The sequence below is a fragment of the Equus quagga genome, chromosome 11 (assembly GCF_021613505.1).
Source record: "Equus quagga isolate Etosha38 chromosome 11, UCLA_HA_Equagga_1.0, whole genome shotgun sequence".
NCBI classification, from domain to species: Eukaryota; Metazoa; Chordata; class Mammalia; order Perissodactyla; family Equidae; genus Equus; species Equus quagga.
The window spans coordinates 53,911,288-53,934,239 of record NC_060277.1 but is presented as its reverse complement, the minus strand read 5'-3'; the positions used below and the strand labels follow the sequence as shown (position 1 = coordinate 53,934,239).

The window sequence follows — 22,952 nt, the reverse complement described above, 5'->3', positions numbered from 1 at the left end:
ATATTATTATACTCGGTACAAAGGAATCTCAAACGTCTTCCACTGGTTTTGCTAAGTTCAATTTTTAATTTGTTATTCTCTAAGCTCGGTCAAAAAGAGCTTGCACACCATATAGATACCTAACACAGTAAAGAACTAGCACGTGTCTTCCATGGACATTCAGCTGTGGAAATCAATAGACTCAAGATTCAATTTCCCTATAAGGAAAGAATCTACGGTGATTTATTTTTTGTCTGATATTGAGGACATTCGGAATTTTTAGAAGTCTTTTAGTACAGATAATTAATATAACATTTGTACTTCCATAATGTAAAGAATGGCTGTGGGTAATCTCTGAGTGTCTAGTTATGCTCATAGCTCCCCTTATCACAGCACAGATCCTCAAGTAAGCACTTAAAGATTGCTTTGAAAAGTCTGGCTCCAAGTTAAAAGCAACAGAAATTCCCTTAAATGCTTTGAGTCAATAAGTATAAGGACAATCTCTAGAGATGTTTTTAAATAGTAAATATTTTTCCCACATAGAATCACCACCAAGACACTGATTTAGCATCTCTATGAGTGGTAAGTATGAATTACATATTGCTTTTATATACAAGTTATGTATAGCTTATCAAAGAGAAACTTTAAACGCCCCAGGGCCATCTTCTAATACTGAATTCAAGAAGAACATCATGCAAGCCTTCTCAAAATATTTATTAACTAACAAGAACTAAAACTTCTTTGTTGGCTTTTGTATGAACAATTTCAGAGGCAAACATTCGCAAAGTATTTGAAAAATAGTATCCAGAAAAATTATTTCAAAGTCAAAACTTTTAATTTGTAGCAAAACTATTCCAAATACACCTGTCATTCAATGTTAACACATGCTAAAAATATATTTTGCTACAATCTCTTCAGTGTGTTTTATTGCATTTTAAACTCATGCATATTACATTTCTGAGTGGGCTCTTCATCTGTAGACCACTGTCTCAAGTAGTAAGGGACTATTTCCCAACTGTGAAATATTGTTGTCACAGACTAGTAGAAAGAAATAGGAATATTCTTGTCAACTCATCTACCTTCCCAAGCTCTGCCATTCCCTAAAACTTTATTTTTCATCTATTCCACTTTTTCCTCTTATTACAAATTTCTCACTTGGATCTACATCATCTATTACAATCAAATGGAGACACTAAAAGCTTTTCAAGGGAATCCTCAAGAAGAGATAGTTGTCTGTCATGCCCTACTTAAGGTCTTTTAGCTTATCTCCTTTCTCCCAGGAGCCCCTGCATGTCATTTTCACTCATTTCCTGCTATCAGAGTACCACTCATTCTCATCCCCGGGACTGAAGAACTTCAGCCCCCGAATCAGACGGATGAAGAAAGTACAGCGTTTGAATCCTTGGTCAGTGAAGAATGTAAACAGCCAAGAGTGATTGAACTTGGAACTTGAATTGATGAGATAAATGAGAGTAGCTTAAAATAATGAGGTGGGGGAATGGAGGAGGAAAAAGAGCATAGTGAAAAGTAGAGGAGAAATTAAAAGAAGAAATTTGAAAAAAAATAGGTAGAGAATTTGAGGAGAGAAGAGAGCTTGTGAGACGGAGAAAGAAGAGGCATTATTTAAAACCTAAGAATCTCTCTCTATAAAGGCAAATAAAGAAGGGAATTTAAAAAAAAATTAACTTGATTTGCAATAATTAGTAACTGTCCCTATAGACCTCTGCAAAATATTGCCTTTTTTTGCTCAAGTAAAATGAAGCTTTTGATGAAAGTTGGAAATTAAAAAATAATAGTTCCTAAATGCTTGTCAATTGGTTAACAGAAGACTAATTTCTAATATCTTCAGTGGGTATGGAAGGAAAAATAAAATAGTCCTTTTTAGCAAGGTACTCAAGTATAAGTTTAATAAGTGTATCAATGAGCCAAAAAAGTTCATAAGAACTTCGCCAGATTCAACATCTATTATCAGATAAGAAGCGGTTGAAGCTAATAACATTTGTCAAACTGGAATTCGCTTTCACAATGAGGCATTTACTTTACTGAACTTCACGTGAAGAGCTCTACGCTGTTAAGGAGAGAAGCCATTACAGATCTTTGCCTTTCCTTCCTCACTAATGTGCACGCTGAAGCCTCTGAGGGACACGAGGACAGTCCCTTGCCATCCTTACCAAGAATTTGATCCATGAATAAGAAAAGCATTCTGGAAAAACATTCAGGAATAGAATCAGCAAGAAATCCAGCTAAATCTACTTAAGTACAGGAAAGTTCTTCAATTTTCACTTGAGAATCAGATTAAACTGGAAATATTTGTCTTCTGTGTATGGGAACTAACTTTGAGTGCCACACTGGAGAAACTGCAGACCACTTGTGCAAGAAGTCGTGTTCCTTCAGTTAACTAAATCCAACAGATGAAGACATACCATTAAAAATCTGTTTCTAACCTAGATTGTTCTTTTCATTTCTAATGCTCCCAACTTCAGTACTCTTATTCGTCAATTAATCATCCTTGAGAAACCTGAGAGAAAGTCTCTATTACCCTTGAATGTTGACATACAGAAAATTCGAGACCAACAAGAATAGACAGCCCCCTAAGAGCGCATCTTAGAACTTTTAATAAGATTTTTTAGAAAATTCATGAGTGTGTTCATGTAAAAGTTAATCTCATAGCATTTATCTTAATTATTTTGGTAAATAATGATAACTTTTGGCCTGGTATGTTTTCAATAAATGAGCAAGCAGAAGCAGCTTACTGTATTCTATAAAAGAACAATTTTATCAATTAAAATACAACACACAAAAATTAAGCTTTTGAAACAAAACGATATAAAGGTTCACAATAAAATGGTAGGTAGAAAAAACAGGCATACAATATTGTATATACTACATGACTCAAATTTTAAAAAGATATTACCATTGAAAATGTATCAAAATGTCAATCGTAATTATCTCTTGATTAGTAGAATTATTGTTTTATTTTAAATTTTCTTCTTTGAATTAACCAAATTCTCTAGAATAAGATTTTGTTTTTAAAAGACATAGCTATGTTTCTATCAATTTAGCATGCCTTTTTAATAAATAATAAAATTAATTAGTTTAAATTTTTGGCATATTCTTTTTTATATAGATAACCAGATAATCTTATGTTTTTACCTTATGAAAACTTCCATAAAATAATGTCTTCACTTCATCTGTATCAAATGTAACAGTTTGCACCTCACCTCTTGTATCCTTGTTAAAGAATGATAATGTCTTGCTAGAAGCTGTAATCAACACATAATTGTTATTAAATCACATGCCTCATATACTTTATATTGAAAGTGTTAACAAATAATTCTTGTTGGAAAGACTTCTAAAAAATTCGATAATTTCAGTTGAGATAAAGGGTAATTAGATTATTTACTGATATATTTTAAAAACTTTAAACATAAAAGCATATATAAAGTAAATATATATATTCAGAAGGTTCTTAAAGGGAAAAGAGAAAGAAAGAGAAAACATCATCGAAAATATGTATGCATGTGCCTTAAAATAAGAAAAGAATCCTTACGGTCTGCAATCACTCCAACTTGCGGCTTGTAGTCTCTGTCTGTGATTTGCCAAATTGCAAAAGGGTCACTGGGGGTTTCTGGGAGAAGTCTGAACAATAATATAATTGTGTACGAAGGAGGGAGTCCATTTGGGTGTACTTCTCTGTTGGAGAAAACAAAATTAATTAACTAATTAATTAATTCAGGAGGACTTCTCATCAGAAATAGAGAATATTTTAAATCTTTGGACCAGAATCTCATTATGGGTAGTATTAGAAGCCATGTATAATAATCTGACTACCTAGTAGAAGGGGAAACACTTAGGGAAGACATCAAAAGAATAAACACTAAAGATGCATTACCTAAGTGGTAATAGATTATTTATAATCTGATAAAGTCACAAAAAGTCTGGAAAATTGCCAAATGGTCTTTATCTTATTGTTAATAACTAATTTTTTCTAGACACGTAGATGATTATAAAATTATATAATAATTTTAGAGTGATAAACATTATATCTATGGATGTAATTTAAAGAGAATGAATCTTACTAAATATACTTAATTTCTAATGTCAGGAGTATAAAATCATAAGGAAGATGGCTTAAGGTTTCAATTTCTCCCTCCCTATCTCTAATAGTTTAGAATTCTAAATTCCTCCCTTGAAATCAAATAAATCAAATAATATCCAGAAGCTCACATGTTCCCCAAAATAAAAACAGTCAGACATGTTAAGGCCATATACATGTGTGATGATAAAGAGATGTGATTAAATTAAAAGGAAATGTTTCTTGGTTCTAAGGCTGTTACACAAAAAATTGTGGTCCTATGTGTCCTTCCAGAGTTGAGTCTATCATTATTCTGGGGGATACTTTGAAGCAGAATTGATGGGTTTCTGTCTGAGACCATTTAATAACACTTCTTCCCTGAAGGTAGGAAAAAGGCCTTGATAATCAACTCTTGGACAGAAAAGAAGCTACTCCTCTACAAATTTTGACAGAGGGCACAGAATGTCTCTTGAGGTTTCGTGTTCTAATACCAGACTACTAGTACTTCTGGAGTAAGATGCAGCCCTGCTTCTTCAAACCGGTGCCCTGGACCGGCCGCCACAACGCCTTTGGTAAGTTCAAGAACCTACTGTCTTCATAATATTCTATGTTAAAAACAATCCCTTCTCATTATAACTCATCTCCACCTAGATCATTTTTCTTCTTCTTCCTTAACTAGTGCTTATGAAAAAATAATTTAATTGCATTTATGCTTCTTTCAGCCACAAGTTCTGACTCTTGAGAGAACAGTGGGCTCTCGTAAGTTAAAATATAGGAATCGTACCTTGAGGTGACTGAGTTAAACACTGGGTATTAAGGTTCACTGAAAAACCTAAAACTGCGCACCGATGTGGTGAGCCACCAAAGAACGAGAACATACAGTGTGGTCAGACTACAACAATCCAATCTGTTCTGCCTTAAAAGAAATTAGCTTTGGTTTGAGTCTGAATTTTCCATCAGCTTTCCCAGAGCATTTGAAATTTCAGACATCATTTTCCAACCCTGTCCTAAATTTCTGAAAGCTTTATTTCTCCTTGTTCTTTTCCCTCCATAAGTTGCCAAACACATAATTTTCAACATTAAAATGTTTTCCTTTTAATGAATAAGAAACACATATCTTGGTTATCATACCCAGGTGCAAACTTTCATGAAGTGAAACGACAACATCTAGAGCTACCCAACAGATGCCCGAGCGCGGGCCAATAAAAACGAGCGGCTCCCTGTCTGATCACAGACAAGCAGAACTGCCCCGTCCTTCATCTCCTGGAGGACTGAAGCACTAAGAAGAGCGCCTGCTCTCCTTCTGCACTCGTTCCACCCAGTCCCCTTGCACCACAGGGGAAAATGTTCAAAATAATCCTTTGCCTTCCTGTTTCTACAGCCTCCCTCAGAAGAAGCATAGCTACAATCCTAGCTTTAAGTTCAAAAGCACCAGCAATCACAACACTGCAGAACCAGGACGAGATTCTTGGGTCTGAGAACAGGAAGCCTTGAGCCCTAGTTCCTGTGTGAGCTGATGGAAGACACTTAACCCAACTGCATTTAAGGAAACTAAACTGGGTCATCCATAAGGAACCTTCTAACAATTCTCAAGTCCCTAGATTCTTGACTAAAAAGTCAGAAAAGAGGTCCTGACTAAGAAGTCAGCAAAGATTCCAAGAACCTCAAAAAAATGTCTGGCCCATTATAAGGAAAAGAACCTGCTGCTGTCACACTTACGCCGTAGGCTGATTCACAAAGGCGTTCTTCTGAAGTCTGTAAGCTGAGTAGCTGGGGAAAGACCCTGACTCCAAAGAGACTCCTTGTACAGAAGCAAAGCTCTTCTCTGTCAGGTTGTATGCCTCAAGCATCTTAAAACCTTTACATCAGAAAAGAAAGGAAAATATTGAAATGGGGTCATTTTAATTATTTTATGCTTAAATCCTGAAATAAATTAGCCCAAGGGTATAAATGCTTACCTGGTGAGGTGTAGCCGTCCAAGTAAATGAGCGGACAACCTGCAATGCACAGTGAGCTTTCAGTACGACCCACCAACACAGAGAGCAGTATGCACACACATCAAGGAATGAGACTGGTCATTCGTTCATCAAAAATAACATCAATCTAAACTTTCATACATTATTCCTTGTAGACTTCCTATGAATAGGGGAAATTTTACCACTCACCAGAGTAACCAATGTTTTCTGAACACTCTCTACTCCGACTGGAATTTTACAATGTTCTTAAGAATAGTAAAATAGAATGAAAGGGGGAAATTTTCAGATAGTTTCCAGTAAAGTACAGGAATTTTCTCGCAGGGAATTTTAGATTCAAGCCAAGGCAGGAGCAGTTTGTCCCTATCCATGCCTCTTCCCTGCAAAGCCCCTGAGCCTCCAGCTGCTACCGAGCGGCCCAGCACCTGAGGAGCACGCAGCAGCCTTCGCCCTGGGCCCCCAGAGCTGAGACCCCAGAGGGCAGCCTTCAGGACCACCTGGAGGGGACGGGAGACAACTGCAGCTCCCTACCCACTTTCACCAGTGCGACTCCATTCTGAGCTTCAGCATAAGTTCTCATAGTAAACCACTGACATTTATTTACTATTCCTACGTCTAACCAGATTCTGAGTTTTGAATACTATGTTTAACAGAGGGAAATATAAGACTTGGAAAGCAGAGCCCTGCATAGGATCAGGGGTCTAGACTAGCCACATAACTGTCTGCATAATCTAATACCCCAAGAATGGGTGCTCCTGGATGGGGAAGAGGATAAGTTGACTTAAATAATCAATCTTTGGTCCTTCACTGTATTTTGAAAGCCAAACTTGAGGTCTTGTTATAACAAGAAAAATGTACACCCCAAACAAACAAATAAGAACCAAGTGAATTGCTATGGAGCACACAGCACAAGTCAGTTTTTTCGTTGCTCCCTTGAAGCACGGATGTTGATGGAACAAATACCAATTGATTACTAATAGGGAAAACTGCATCTCACAGAATCGCTTCTATTAATGCATTTCAAAGCTGAAGATTAATTTACTCAAATGTCATAGCATTGGGATGGTGGGAATAGGATATATTAAAACACTTTATTTCCATACAAGGAATATTACATCTTCAAGGCTAAAAATGGACCTCTGACAAGCACACATTTAGCATGATCTCAATAGGAATGATGATTCATCAGGTTCTCAAGTGACTGCCCAGGATCTATTTATGCACAGACCTGACCCCATATAGGACAGGGAATTATCCACTAAGTAGTTATTTTTCAAAACAAGTGAGATTATAGATCCGCTTGGACCATGACTTACTTGAAGTGGCAGTTTCACAGACAAAGGTAATGAGATTGTCCTCGATCTTCTCAAAAGACTCAAAGTCATCCACAATGAACACATGCCTTTCACTTGGTTTGCTGGCAATGTTGGCAAGCTCATTGTAGTCAACGTCAGCCACACCAACTACAAAGACACTGAACCCTGCAGGCGGTGTTTACAGCGTGAGTTACATATCGCTTTTTCCATCCTTTGTTGTTTAAACTATTCAAAATAAAATGTTATCAGAAATGATGCTGTATTTTCTCAGTGTATGCAGCAAATCCTTCTAATTGACATAAACTCTCTTTAATGAATACGTACTTTTTCCAGGTCTTCCTATTTTCTGGTTTGTAAAGCTCAATTAATTAGGTTTCTTAAAATAAAATCCTAACAATTAAAAGATGAACATTTTAATAGCAGAAAGACCCAATGAGGTGCACATTTCCTTCCACAGACCTGCAGTCCTAATATACCCATGACTTCTGCAGCTCTCTTAGGCACCATTAACTTTTCAAGCTTAGGTGACTCAGAAACCAAGAATGGGCTCATTATAAAATATGAGTTCTTGAAACTGATTTTCTTAGCAAATTCTGGCTCAAAGGCAACACTTTGGCTACTTTCAAAATGGTATCTACAACTCCTTCCCACTAGCAATAAACTGTCATTTATATAGGCTAACAAATAAACAAAGTCTTCACTCCGAAAGCTTAATTTGAAAGCAGAAAAAACAGACGATATAAGGAATTAGATATAAGTAAGGTAGCTTGAGGAAGCATTCATAATCCCAAAATTAAATCAGCTAAGAGCCCAAAATATGCAGAAATCTGCTCAAAGTACATAATGTAATAGCAACAATTTATTAAAAGATCAGTGCAAAGAACAGCCTCTACTGAAAAAAGACAGCATGCCTTAGCATTAATCATGACTCATAATTTTAGCCAAAGAATCATCTTCAAGGATGTGCTAAAGGTAAAGGCTTCCCTGTGTTTCTCCTTGGATACAACCAGCATCAAGATCCACTTCTGCTGCGGCAGGAAGCCTGCTCTAGGATCCTCCCAGTATTGCATTCTGTCGCCTGCCAGCCACTACGGGGAAGTTAGGTTTGCCCTTTGACAGATCCTGAGTCACATCTTATACAAAGAATACACCATATCATTTTTGAGCAATTCCAAACCATTCCATAATTAAATATAAACTAACATTATAAGCTATGGAGTACAGAGTAAAGCAGGAACAATAAAGTAAAATCGGCAATTTTGGCTTTTTGCAATGATTCTTGAACATTTAAAACTGTTAAAATAAGGGGGTGCAATCCCCAGGCATCAGCTTCATGCCCCTGCTTACCTGACTGCTGGATGACCAAAGCCGCCTTCTTGACTTCATCCTGTGACCGACCATCCGTGACCACAACCAGCACTTTGGGGACATTCTTTCTCATGCCGCTCTCCCAGGTCAAGACCTTCTCCTTGATAAATGTGAGAGCCTTGCCTATAGAGTGTGACATGGGACATTTTAGTGTCACCTCAGTGAAAACTATCGAAATGCCATTTGTCAACCCCAACTGATAAGACCCTGAATATCAGAGTGAGATGGTCCACTCACGCTCCGCCACTCCAAATGCCTCGGAGAGTGAATGTCTCCCTGTGCTCTGATTAACTGTACCTGTTCTTGTGTTTCCTCCTCTGTACCTAATATTCTGGAGGGCCCCAAGGGCAAGGGCCTTGTCGTTGTACGTGTTCAGCTTGAACTCAGACTTGACTTCATCACTGTACTGCACAAATGAGACCTGAAAGGGAATGTGGTTTGGTGGTGAGGGTAAGGCATCTCTTTTTATATTTCAGTTTTTCAGTGATTCCTCTAGCTGCAGAATGGGAAAAAGAAGTGTCTCAGATCCTGTAGAACTGTATAAGCTCTTTATAGCGAATACTATAACACTGACTACTGTTTCTCATTAAATTCTCTAGATTCTAATCTTCAATGAAATTGCCAATAATTGATGTTAATAATGTAAGTGCGCTGTATTCATATGATTCCTTTCTCTAGGATGTAGGAAGGGATAGGTGAAGTTGGAGAGCAGTGAGACCCCAGGATAAGATATGAGAACACACCATTTTGAACACAAATATTGGCTAAGCAATTGGTTCTCAGCCAATTACTCCTTCTCGCTGACTACATCCATTCTTCATAGTAATATAAAAATGTCGCATTGTGATAATACTCAGCACTCATCACAAACTCGGTGGCAGTTTTATTTAGTGTAAAGGTTAACAGGCCTTGTAGTCAGGATTCACAGGGCTCAAATCCCGGCTCTCCCAGTTCACAGCCGTGTGACGCTGGGCAACTGCCCCACATCGCCCAGCTCCGGCTTCCTTATCAGTAAAAGGGAGACAATTACACTTACTTTCTAGGGTTATTTTAAGGATTAGTAATCACCTATACAAAGCAACTAGCACACAGAAGTTCATAAAATACTGTAGCTATTTTTTAAGATTTTTTGTTAGAAATTTTCATTTTTAAAAGGATAAAAAAATGGCTTAGTTGTTGACACATTAAACTAAGAATATAATTAGCCTGATTTTTTACTCTTCTTGGGTTAGAACAACATCCACAGGATTGCTTGGGATTTGAAATTTAGTATATTCCATAAAGTACTATTCCACAAAAGAAGACATGATTTGTTTACGAAGTTATTTGTGGTTTATGTCAAAATCTCTTGTTTACGTAATGTCTCTAAGATGCCACAATGAAGAAGCACAAAATGGAAAAATAAAGAGGAAAAACTCACCAAGAGGAATGGGGAAGGAAAGAAGAGACTTTGAAAAAATAATAATGCAATACAGTCTCTTGCCTTAGGAGTCAATGATTTAGAGAGAAGAGAGTTGTACAAATCATGACAATAAAAAGTGATACTTGCTGTAACAGCAACATAGACCCAGAGTCAGGTACACCTAAAGCTATCAGGGAAGCCTCCCCAGAAAGGGTAGAATTTGAAGTGGGTCTTCAAGGCTGCAGAACACAAGAAGCAGTTAACAATGGCTTTAGTCAGATTCCCGGAGAGGTCTGGGGAGACTCTCAGAAATAGCCCAGAGCCATTGGACCACTGCCTTCAGTCCAGCAGTATGCTGGGAGTCACGGAGGAGAGACCCAGCTTCTCTGGCAGGTTAGAGCTAAGCGATTAATTACTCTTTGAGTCCTCTCACGGAAGGATAAACTCCTGTAAGTTCCTACTCTAGTGAAATGAAAAGTTTGGCATGACTGCACAGCAAGATTCTTGGTAGTTTTCATTTTAAGAAAACAAATGAAATCCCTCTGAGTCAATAACGGCCATTCTTCTGGTGAAGGTAATATCTGCAATGTCACGACAGAGGGAGTAGCTGGGTCCCACACACCCACTCCAGTCACTATTCATTTCTGAAGACTCTGACTTAATGGGCACTGACAATCACAACACATTTAATTTCCAGAACATTAGATGACCTTTTATGGAAATGTATCATTGTTGGACGTTTTAAGCAGGAAGTTAGAATCAGAACCTCCTAAACTCTTCAGCAGAAGTAGCATCTAGCCAAGAGAATACCTACAGGAATATTTATTTTTCTATTTGTCACTTACACCAACTCCTTTCCAAAAATACATGTGTAGAGAAAATAGCAAATAACAAAAGTCAAAACATAGTCTATAGTGAAAAGTCTTTCTACTGAAAAAGAGAAGTCAAAGGAAATAGCAAGACATCAGAAATGAACAGCCACCTGTGAAACGACACCCACCTGAATTCCTGCAGGACTGATTTCATCAAATGCTCCCACGGTATTGAAGATGAATTTGACAACTTTGTTAAAATTATCATCCCCGATACTCCAGGAGGCATCAGTCAAAAATACAATATCTGCCTTGGCCCCTTTGCATACTAGGGAGAAAAAAAAAGAGGAAGCCCCAAATCTCATAAGTTCTTTCATTCAAATGAAATCACATAACTGAGAGAGGTAGTCTAACACCTCACTGTTCAAACTGTGGTTCAGCAGCAACCGCATCGCCTGGGAACTTCTTAGAAATGCAGGATCCCAGGCCCTAATCCAGACTCCTCGGATCAGATCAGCAATAACCAGGTGCACAGACGACTCATGTGCACAATCGTGTCTGAGAAGCACTACTCTAACTGGCCCTCCATCTCTGCTCTGGAATTATTCCTTCTCTTTAGATCATTATGCGAATATACGCTCTTTCCTCATGGAACTCTTTAAGTAGCTTCAAACAATAGATGAGGAGGAAATCAGATGGAAATCAATGGTGTCCCGAACTTAAGAACAGCCATCAGTGGGTTTGGAGATTTTTGTATAAATTATCAAAGATTTGGTGCAAATAAGGTGTGTTTTATTTTAAATTAGGCCACTAGAATCATACAGAGGGAGGAAAGGCAGGGAATAAAATAAAGAAATGTCTTTGATTTGAATTTTCAGACTTGGAGGCTAAAAAAAAATTAACAAAATTTTAGTGTATAAAAATTTAACATGCAGAATATACAGCACCAACAGTGAACCCTAATATAAACTACGGACTGTGGCTGATAATGACATGTCAATGTCAGCTCATGGATTGTAACAAATGTACCACTCTGGTGTTGGATATTGATAGTGGGCAAGGCTGGGCATGTAGGGGACAGGGTGAACATGGGAATTCTCTGTACTTTCAGCTCAATTTTGCTGTGAACCTAAAATTGCTCTAAAAAATAAAATCTATTAAGAAAAAAATCTTAGCAGGTTTTTAAAAAAAATTTTTTAAACTTTTTTGTAGAGGAAGAATCCCCCTGAGCTAACGTCTATTGCCAATCTTCCTCTATTTTGCATGTGGGTCACCCCACAGCACGGCTGACGAGCAGAGTAGCGTAGGTCAGTGCCTGGGATCCAAACCTGCGAACCCAGGCTCCCTGAAGTGGAGCACACCAAATTTAATCACTACACCATAGGGCCGGCCCCTTAACATGTTTTTAAGCCAAGATTATTTACTGAGTTTCTTTCAACAGTCTAATTTAAAGAAACTCATTACTATTTTAGCTTCTAATATTATTATTTTACCCCATAATAATACACTTTTAACTTTTAATTTTACTTATCTAATAGGTTTAATAAAGTTGTAGCACTCTAGAGCCTTCTTAGATAAATGAAAAATATTTTAAAATCTGAAATGCTTCCAGTTAAATGCTGGAAACAGAATGTGGAATTAATCAGCTTAATTTGATAAAGCACTGAGAATTGCCCCAAACTACTGAGAGACCAGTCTTAACAGCTCAGTGTGACTTTTTCCCACTTTAGTGCACGTGACAATTATGTCTCAAACTTTGGTGAATGGAAGTTTTTTAGCTTTCTGTAAGCCAGGGCACTTCCCAGGTCAGAAGCCAGGTATCCCCAACGCCAAAGACCCCAGGCTAGGTGGCAGATGCAGCCAAAAAGGTCCACAGTGCCTGCTGATGCCAGCAGCCAGCGGAGAGAAATGCCCACCAAGGGTCTACGGACCATGTAAGGTATTAATCTGCAAAACTGAGGGAACAGACTTCCAACTGAAGAGCTGGAGTAGTTTGTGACTGATTGTATTCATACCAAAATCTGCCTGGAGGGGGAGAAGAATAAGTCACTGGTAATCTTTTCTTTTAATCTAGAAACTCTTCAGCAAGAATAATGAATCAGAAACGTTCCGTATCAGTTGTAAAGGATGTAAGAAGGCTACAAACCCCCCCCTCCCCCCGCGGCACGCTGTGTGCCGTCGCTGTACGCACCCTCGCGGGCCGGCGGGATGGTGGGCGGCGGAGGAGGGGTGGGCGGCTCCGTAGGTGCCTCTGTTGGTTTTACGGCTAGAATTAAAAAGGACTAATTAGAAAAACACAACAGGTGCACATTTCATATCATAGAAAGTAAATTGTAAGAGCAATTTAAGTCCTTGATAACGAATCGAGTCTCATTGCACTGACATACTGGGAACTCTATTTTATCCCAACTTGGCATTATTAGTAGTCATTCGAGGTGACTACAGCTGCAGAAAGCAAAGCTGAGAGTCAAACGACAAACGTAAGGCCTTCAGATAGGGTCACGTGAGTAAAAGTCACTAACATGGATGCACAGCCACCTTCTCACTGTCGGCCAGAGCCATATCTCCCTCTTTTAGCCCTTTCTTTAAAATGACACCAACTCTGGAACAGGGGCAACATGAATTTGCTGCAGATAAAGGTCCTGCACCAGCAATAGACTCCACCTTCAGGAACCTGTCATCATTACATCATTGCTGCTGCCCTAGGGAGAAGTGCCTACACAGGGGTCGCGTCAGTCTCCCACACCTAAAGCATTCTGTTCCGAAGCCTTACAGAGACTTTCCAGATTACTCAAAAACTTACTGGTATGTTCTCTGACAGAGACACCTGGTCCCTCGAGATTTGGTGTCTGCACAAAAACAGTGACACCATAGTCAGTGTCTGGTGAAAGGCCAGTGAAGCAGTGACTGGTTTCTGATCCACGCACTGTAATTTCTTGTCCTCTCGTTCCTGATTATGACAATAGGAAAATGCCAGTGTCATCATCAACTATATTTAAAGACAGTTTTATATATCCTTTTATAAACAAAATGGCATCTTCTTTACTGGAGTTTAAAGTGTTGCTCCTGTCACCTCCACCTCATTTCTTGCACACGTACCATCTGCAGGGCTGAGTTTCAGCCTGTAGGAGGTGGCTGCCCGGTGAGGTGACCATCTAACACAGAAGGTATCCCAGCCAATCTGGTTGGTTTTCAGATCTGTCACATTTAAATATACTACAAAAGAAAGAAAGAAGTTTACTTTGTAAATAAAAGCAAAAAAGCATACTTTTAATCATAACACAATTTTAGAACTTGCACTGAGGCTGAAAAAAAAAATGTCTAAAGTCTTACTATGTCTCCTTATAAGAAATATACGCGAAAATGTGGTGCAGCCAAAGCATACCTTCCTCTCCACCCTGACCTTCAAGGGGAGGAAATCCACACAGTCCCTCTCAATGCCACAAACGTCAAAGACGTCTTGTGGAAAATAATAAGAAATTTTCCTGAAAGGCAACCTGCTAAGTCTTTAAATAGTTATTAAAGCACGTGGTGACTATAAAATCTGAGGGCCAAGTCAAGATTCACGGCATTTCTGTGAAAACTTTCATTGAAATCAATGCATTTAGGTAATACATATTTTAACATCAAATGTCAAAAAACTACAGAGCACCTCAACTCTAATTTTACAGATCATTCATGGATGATAATTTCTATAATTTTTATCTTTCAAAATTCAAAATATATTTTATGAGAAATAAAAATATCATATTCATTTTTTGTATGCTCGATTATATTATTTATATATTGGTTTAGCTGGACACAAAAGGGCCACCTACTTAGCACTGAGGAAACATGCATACATTAAAAAGAAATAAAATTAAAACAGGCTGACCTGGTAACTGGTACTAGACTTTTTCGTACGACCATGAAAAGATCCAAGACTCACATGTGGTGCCCTGATCCGTCAGGGGGACGCTGAGTCCTGAATCGTACTGAGCATAGACATTCACGTCGTAGGTGGTACTGGGGTCGAGATTGTGTAACGTGTATGACGTCACTTCTCCAACGAAAACTTCCATGGGCTCGTTGGAACCTTTAATGACAATCACAAAAATACACAGAAATATGCCATAACCGGTCTCAAATTTTTCTTAAAATCAAATAGCTGATACTCAAGTGATAGTGTGAACAGCGCTAATTCCATAGTCCCTTAAGCATTGCTCACAGCAGCACATGCTGTGTTATGTGGTGAAGACGAAACTACAGGCGGAGACTGGACTCGTCACCCTCTTATTCCTAGAGCATAGACAGTAGCAGGTGCGTAACCACTGCTCCTTTAATGACTGAATCCATCACACGGTCAACTACCCTGGACTGCAAGCCTCCTCTCTAAGCCGCACCATGCCAGCAGAGTGCTTTGCACATAGTAGATGCCCAATTAACATTTTTCCAGTTTGCTGTAGAGATGATTTAAGAACGTCTATCTCAGACCTCGTGCCACAAGTTTGATTACGGAAGGTCCTCAGTTACCAACACATCCTCCTCCTTTAAATTTTCTCTCCGCTTCTTATACAGGCTCACCTTTCCTTTCTCTTGCCCTCTCTCCTTTATTTTTCTCTAGTTCACACCCTTCCTGGGTGCATGGAAATACCCTACCAAGTTTGGTACAAAGAACATTTTTCTTCCATTTGCCTAAGCATATGGACAGAATGTGGAAACAAAGAGCATAATTTAATCAAAGTGATATTCATAGGTGGAAATGTTAATGCAAAGTTGACAAGCCTGTCATGAATAAACTAAAATACACATGCTCAAAATGGAATAATACCTTGACATAATGGGAAAAATATACAAATTTATATTGATTAAGCATGCATTATTTCACAATCATAATAACATAGGATGTCTGCGCACACACACAGATTCCATTTGTGTAATTTTATGGACCAGGTCAAACTCTGAATCATGCAAATTAATGAGAGTCTCATCTACACCCACAGTAGCAATGGTACTTTAGACCATTGACTTAAACGTTGTTTCCAGAAATATTACCTCTAGTGGGAGAAGGCAATGTGATAGCTGAACTATCAAGAAAATCTAATTATAGAGATGTGATAAAGAGCAACCTCAGAGACAAATACCTCTCCAGTGCATTTTTATGATGATAAAAGTGCTTTCTTACCCGCTGGCTTATACACGATTTTATATCCAAGAACCGGGGAGGGTGAAGGATCCCAGGATACCCTGAATCTCGTATACCATTCATCAGAAATGTGGATGTTCTGAGGTGGAAGTAGTCCCACTGCAAACAAATATTGCCACATTTTACTGACCTTTCATCGACACACAAGGGCAGCACAGAACTTTATGAGTATTGATTATGAGAACTGATAGTGCAGTCCCATGAGAGCAATTTAATAATATCCCATAATGTCCTGATCTAGAAAACAATTAAAAGACATTGAAATGTTCAGCAAAAAGCTTAGCAGCTTTCCAAGTTCAAATGGCAGCTCAAACGGACTCAGGAACTCGTGATTTCCAGAACTGGCATGTTATATAATGCAGAATTATAGAAAATAATAGATATCCCATACCATTTTTAGAATTTTATAGATTACAGATTGTTAAAGCCAAAAAGCAACTTAAAGACTATCTAATACAATCACCTTATTACATAAATAAGATATGATTTGCCCAAGACCACACAGTCAGCTAGCGACTAAAACAATGTTCTTTCCCACCTCCATTCTCCCCTCCACCAGAAGAACCCAGAGTGAATCCTCAAGTCTGTCCCGCTCCACTCCCTACAGAATCAATGCTGTCATGGAGCATCCTTAGTCACTGAGTTATTATTCATAGCATTTCACAAATAAAGAATTCAACTCAAAAAACTGTTTTCACAAGAGAAAATAGAAATGGCTTTGGCCCTTCTTGGCCAATTCAAGATCTAGTAAAAAATTTTATATTTTTTGATAAGCACAAAATTCTAAAATATGCCCTTTTCCCTAGAAGGGTACCCAAATCTATTCTAAAATCTGAGGGAACATGGAAAATGGGCAGCTGTTAAATTGAAATCATCGTGAGTCATTAAGCTGAGTCTCGCCGACTCGTCAGGCCTGTAGACACAGGTATCGATAAACATAGCAGTCCCCAGCCTTGACAGACTGAGCTGAAACAACTCTATTCCTGCCTTCCTCTTAGGAGATTTCAAACATCGCTGCTCCCGAGTTCTGTAATGCTGTCAAGATCGCGTCAGCACCAAGAGTCTGGGCAACTGAGGGTAGCAAAGAACCTGAAATCATGCTACTTAGGTGGATTTTTGCCGAATGAAGTGGAAAAGAGGAATGCCAATATTTACCAGCCACAGAACTGGGACCTACAGCCCAGCCTGACTTTGTCTAAACCAGTTAAGGTCGACCTTGGCTGCACGTGAGAACGCAAGCAGTCGAGGCCACGCCTCCGCCCCGTCACCCGTCACCCCCGTATCTCTGGGGGGCGGGGGAGGGGGCACCGAGGCAGGAGCGTTTGTTAAAGCTCCTCAGGTGGCTCCAGTGAGCAACCAACTTGGGGGAACTTTTCTCTAAACCGTGAAAAACTGCCACCAGCGTAAGCTAGAAAAGAGGCCCAAACATTGGTAATTCTTTGTAAATTACCTGGCATAATAGAAAAAATACTTTAAAAAGCTAAATTTGTAAAGATATAAGGTGATTATGAATCATCTTGCTTCTTTATAACTTAAGATTCTTTCGTGATGGAGTGTTTTTTGCTGATACTAAACTGACTGAGTTAACAGCTCAGCCTTAACTGATACCACACAAAGGAAAACAGTATTCAGAGCACATGCAATGGTTTTCCCAAGGAGAAACAAAACTGTCTTGAGCAAAGCAAAATATATAGATTTTTGTCTCCTTTTTCTTTTTTTAGTGAACCTTTAAAAAGTTAAAAGTCAGTTCTATAATTTTGACAAAATTCATTGTCTAATATAAATGTTAATACAGTATTAACGTAGTATTTGAGATGCATTGGTAAAGACAAAAGGTGAAGATTATAAAAAGTATGACATTTACCAGTTCTTCCATTTCCTATTAGATGGCCACCATCTCCATCTTCGTAAACAGCAATAACAGTAATTTTATATGGAGTATCAGATTGTAGGGGCTGCAGAATTACATTATTTCTTCTGCCTGGGACTGTGGTCTGCAGGGGAAGTACATTTAAATTTACTATCAGCTAGAGGACTTCCAGGTCAAAAGACAATATTGTTTTATGTATTTCCACAAACAGTAATGGTTTCTTGGTATTTTCTTTCTGTTGCACAATGCTCACGGCCGGGCAAACTGTAGGAGAAGGGTTTTAGAGTCAGATCTGGGCTCGAATTCCAGAAGAGCCGCTTCCCAGCGTTGTGACGTTGTGACGTAGCGTCTCTCAAGGAAATGGTAGGGCTGAGAGGCAGCACCTACACCCTCAGGACACTTGACTGAGCACCGCACGCTCGGCCGTAGGGGGCTCTTCCCCCTCAGCCGAAGTGTTACATTTTCACATCCTCCTTCAACAACACGGACCATGTACCCACCGTGGGCGGAGCACGGTACCAGCTGCTGGGAATACACTGGTGAGCAAAAATGGACTCAGTTTCTGCCCTCAAGGACATCCATTTGGCTGATACTAATTAGGTGAAAAAGAGGAAATGGACAATACATTCAACTACTTTGGTGAAGAGGGAATGAACCGATCGCTCGCCCCACCCTATGCTTTGCTCCTACAAACAGCGCGCACCACTTACGCCAGTGATTCCCAGCACAGAGTCCTGGATTACAAATGGTGAACTGCGGGAAGAAATTATATTTTTTATGTTTTCAGAAAGGGGAGGGAAATTGTGTATCTGCCTGTGTCAAGGCTGAATAAACGCTAAGCGTGAGCTGCTTTGCTTTGGCAAACTAAGTGTTAATACTGCTTATCTCATTTGGATCAGAAACGCTAAATGAAAGTTACATGTGTTTCTGGTTAATAAAAATGGGGGCTTGAATTAAAGCTTAATATATCAAGTTCAAGTAGAGGAAATATTTTGTAACATGGGGATAATGGAGGGAGAATGATCAAAGAGGATATACGCGGCAAAATTGTTGAAAACCACAGACTTAACTGCTTGACAATCAACATTTTGTGTCATCTTCTACTAACCCATCACACAATTAATCACTAACTGTAAAGAAAGTGGTGAGCTTTTCCATCCGCAACAAGCGGATACACATAGTGAGGGCCACGAGGAAGCTACAGGAAACCTGTTCTGGCTCTAGAGGGACAAAATTTGACATTCAGAAAGTTTGAAATTGGAGCTGGCCCGGTGGCATAGTGGTTAAGTTCCCACACTCCACTTTGGTGGCCCGGGGTTCACAAGTTCAGATCCCAGATGTGGACCTACACACTGTTCATCAAGCCATGCTGTGGTGGCATCCCCTATACAAAATAGAGGAAGACCGGCACAGATGTTAGCTCAGTGACAATCTTCCTCGAGCAAAAAAAGAAAGATTGGCAACAGATGTTAGCTCAGGGCCAATCTTCCTCACCAAAAAAAAAAGAAACCAGTTTGTAATTAATATGAGAGCATGTATATTTCAAAACCAAAGTGTGCTGAAAATTGCTACATTTAGAGAAAAGAGAGCTAAATTAGCACTGAAATATTTAAGGGAAACCTTGTAGAGGAATTAGATTTAAAGAAAGGATAGGATTTGGATAGTCACATCATTTGAATATTAATTTAGGCAGCTCAGAATAATAGATATCATGTTTCACTAGATTTAGTTCCTGTGGTATAATTAGGTGGTTAGACGCCCATTTCATGAGATAAGCCAATTTTTCAACGTTTTTAGAACAGAAATGAGCCCAAAGACATTGATTCTCTGTGATGTGGGAGGCCACACCAGGCACATTTGGGTGGTCCCAGTATCATGTCGGAGAAAGTCATAAAATGTGACTGCCACACAGGAGTGAAGGACTCAGCTGTAATCACAGCGCACTCCTAAAGAAGAAAGCTGAATTTCACCTTCCAACCAAGTAAGAGATTACAAAATGCTCAGATAAATGAGAACTGGACTCACATATTCATCAATCGGATCACCCACAGTGGGAGAATAAATGATTCTGTATTGCTGAACTGGCCCATCGGCATGATCCCAGGCCACAGACAGGCTATTGGTTGTCTCCCCAAAGACTCTCAGATTTCTTGGTCCACCTCGTGGCACTAAGTAAATAAAATACAATACAGTTAGTTCCTGCCTGGGAGCGTGGTGGACACGGAGGCAGAGGCAGGGTATAAAAGAGCTTCACTCAGGTCTGAACGAGGAAATCACTTGCCGTTGTCTCACCATTAGTTAGAATGTTTACTCCCTTATGATAAAATATACATCTCCTATGGTTTTAACATGAAAGCATAGACAGTAGACAGCGCTGCATTTCACAGCTATGTTACCTGCTAAACTTTCAGCCACACAGAGCTAGGTTTGAACCTAAATGTACAGATTGAGAAAGAGATTCTTTTAGCCACTATAACCACCTCCTGTTTAGTGAAACAGAGAGGCCAAGCCCTCGAATTTCCAAAGTGCCCTTTTGGTGAGAAGATCCACTGCACAGCAGAGAAGGGAAGAAACCCTCCCTAATTCAGGTCCCGGATGAGGAAATGGCCAAACGAAGTTCACTCAGCACAGAGGGCAGTCATGGGCCCAAAGCTTTAGCCAGGAACGTAAACGTGGGAGAGCCCAGGTAGAACCACACACCCAGGCCTGCCCTCACCTGCACAAAGGTGGAAAAGTTCTCACCACCTCTCACTCCCCTCTCGCCTCCCACTCCTCACTCACTCAGAGAAGCCCTGCCAATCAAGTTACAAGGGAATGGGATGGAGAAAGGATTTCTGCCTCACGCGTTCGGCCCTGGCCCGGGCTGGGATTCCCCTCTCCATCTGAGTAGAGAGCCACGATGTTCACAGAATAGGGCGTGTCCGGAATCAGCTGCTCCAGGCGCACCATGCGGGTGTTTCCTGGCACCACCATCTGGAGGGGAGGAAATGCCAAATTCTGCCTGACAACAACCCAAATGCTTACAAGGCTTTGATTAGTCAGTAGAATGATGTTTATAATAAAAGCCTGAGCCCAGGCGCATCAGAAGCCAAGTACTATGCTTCCTCATGAGACCTGCTCAAGCCACCTCACTAGATGCAACTGACGCCCAGAAATCCCCTCCGAAGAAAGGTAGTTCATACTTGACCCCTAGTAGCTTCAAGTATCTCCTGTTTATGTTTATTGTAAGGATTCTCAAATACAACATCCAGGGCTCATGATACTTACCCAAAAAGCATCTCGAACCTTAGACACACATAAAAGAAGGGACCCCACACTAGGGGGAGGGATTGTGTATTAAAACAGAGCGCTGCTCCATGCAGTGGCTAAGGGCAACATTGTCTGCATGTGTCTTACCACACAAAGGGACATGCAAGTCGATATTCTCACAGAACACATGGATTGTCGTTGTGTATATCTTTGTTCATCGTCGTTGTTTATTTTTGTAAAGACTTGTAAATTAAATTAGTCTATAAATTTACTTTCTTTTAGATGTCCTGATTCTATCTTTATTCAAATTACTGATTTCTGATTTCTACATTATTAATCTTCTTACAAAACTGAATAGTATCTGAATTGAAGATAGATTGGGCCATGTGTGAGAGTCGGGGAGGGCGAACTTTAAGATATTTTCATAACAAAGACATTTGTCTGTTACAACAAAAGCCCATACTGTCAAGGTCCAGCCATGATTTGCATTTACTACTGAGGTTTTTAACTCATATAACTAATTTGCATTTTTCCAATATTCATTTTTGCTGACTAACTGCATAGTTAAAACACCTGCCTTAATTCATTAAAAGCAATCACTTAATTATCAAACACTGATGTGTTTGTGGTTTGCATTCTCACAGCCTACCACACGACACAAACACGAGCCTACGTTCACCAGGAAATGAAGTTTCCATGAGACTCGGGGCCACACCAACAATTGGCTTATTCTTCTGGGCCAGCAGCCACAGCATGAGGCGCAGCAGAATCTGAAATCCTTTGCCTGAGCTCTAAGATGACAAGATTACTCACAGACTCTGGGGGTCTCGTGCCGGCCTCAGGAGAGTGCACGATGCGGTACTGCTGAACGGGCCCCGGCGCGGGGTCCCAGCGCACGTCCAGGCTGTGGGGGGTAGGATTGTACACTTGGATGTTTCTTGCCAGTCCTCTCACCACTGCGGAAAGAAAAGCCAACACATCTTTCTTAAGTCTGTTTATATATGTCGAGCTTTTGTTATCACTTCTCCAAGACGTATATTCTGTTACACAATAAAATACTGTCCTCCTTAAACTTCTAACCATCTACACACAAAAGCAGGTTAACTCTCCAAACCCAAATTTAGTCAAAGTTAGCCAGTGATGGCCTTTGTCTATATAGAAGCAAAGTTGTTGCCAATAAAAACAAGCTAGGAACAGTATTAGTACTGGGTCAGCCATAAAAGGACGAGGCACAAGAAACTGAAAAGAAGCTTCAGTTTCCCAACATAAGTAATGGAGAGAGAGAACAGGAATTTTATAACGTCTGCCTTCTAAGCAAGAACTGACAACACTTATGAAGCCCATCTAATTCAGTCAGCGAGTTTCCATCATTCATTCTTTCATCAATTCCTTCTTCATTCAACAAATAGCTACCAAATGTCTTCTGCGATTAAAAGAAAAGGCAAAAGGAGGGAGAAGTAAAACATACACTCAGTTCCCAAGTTACTGCTCCAATAGGGACTTAGAAAAATTTACAAATTGAAAAATTTACAAATTAAAAAATTTACAAATTAAATCCACATATTAACTCCAAACTCCAGTTTAGCTAATAACATCATCTTTCTAGACCACTAATCTTTTACCAAAAGAAGCCATCCGTACTTGCTTCCTTTTAGCCATGAGCGAGTATATTTTTAAAGCTAAAGAAATATTCATGAGTATGCACAAAAGCCTTTAAGCACTG

At 39.5% G+C, this 22,952-nt stretch overlaps 1 protein-coding gene across 2 annotated transcripts in view; it reads right to left on the bottom strand.

The window, feature by feature from the left end:
• Window positions 1-22,952, bottom strand: part of COL12A1 (collagen type XII alpha 1 chain) — a 108,386-nt gene that overhangs the window by 23,693 nt on the left and 61,741 nt on the right. For both annotated transcript variants that reach the window (XM_046676244.1, XM_046676245.1), the window contains exons 35-51: window positions 22,043-22,185; window positions 20,824-20,953; window positions 20,006-20,148; window positions 17,975-18,104; window positions 16,090-16,209; window positions 14,854-15,000; window positions 14,025-14,141; window positions 13,729-13,875; window positions 13,117-13,191; window positions 11,114-11,253; window positions 9,009-9,132; window positions 8,691-8,834; window positions 7,344-7,508; window positions 6,013-6,051; window positions 5,774-5,912; window positions 3,530-3,672; window positions 3,133-3,242 (exon numbers count right to left, since the gene is read on the bottom strand). In XM_046676244.1, the coding sequence (XP_046532200.1) occupies window positions 3,133-3,242; window positions 3,530-3,672; window positions 5,774-5,912; window positions 6,013-6,051; window positions 7,344-7,508; window positions 8,691-8,834; window positions 9,009-9,132; window positions 11,114-11,253; window positions 13,117-13,191; window positions 13,729-13,875; window positions 14,025-14,141; window positions 14,854-15,000; window positions 16,090-16,209; window positions 17,975-18,104; window positions 20,006-20,148; window positions 20,824-20,953; window positions 22,043-22,185 (2,156 nt within the window). The remainder of the gene's footprint in view (window positions 1-3,132; window positions 3,243-3,529; window positions 3,673-5,773; window positions 5,913-6,012; window positions 6,052-7,343; window positions 7,509-8,690; window positions 8,835-9,008; window positions 9,133-11,113; window positions 11,254-13,116; window positions 13,192-13,728; window positions 13,876-14,024; window positions 14,142-14,853; window positions 15,001-16,089; window positions 16,210-17,974; window positions 18,105-20,005; window positions 20,149-20,823; window positions 20,954-22,042; window positions 22,186-22,952) is intronic.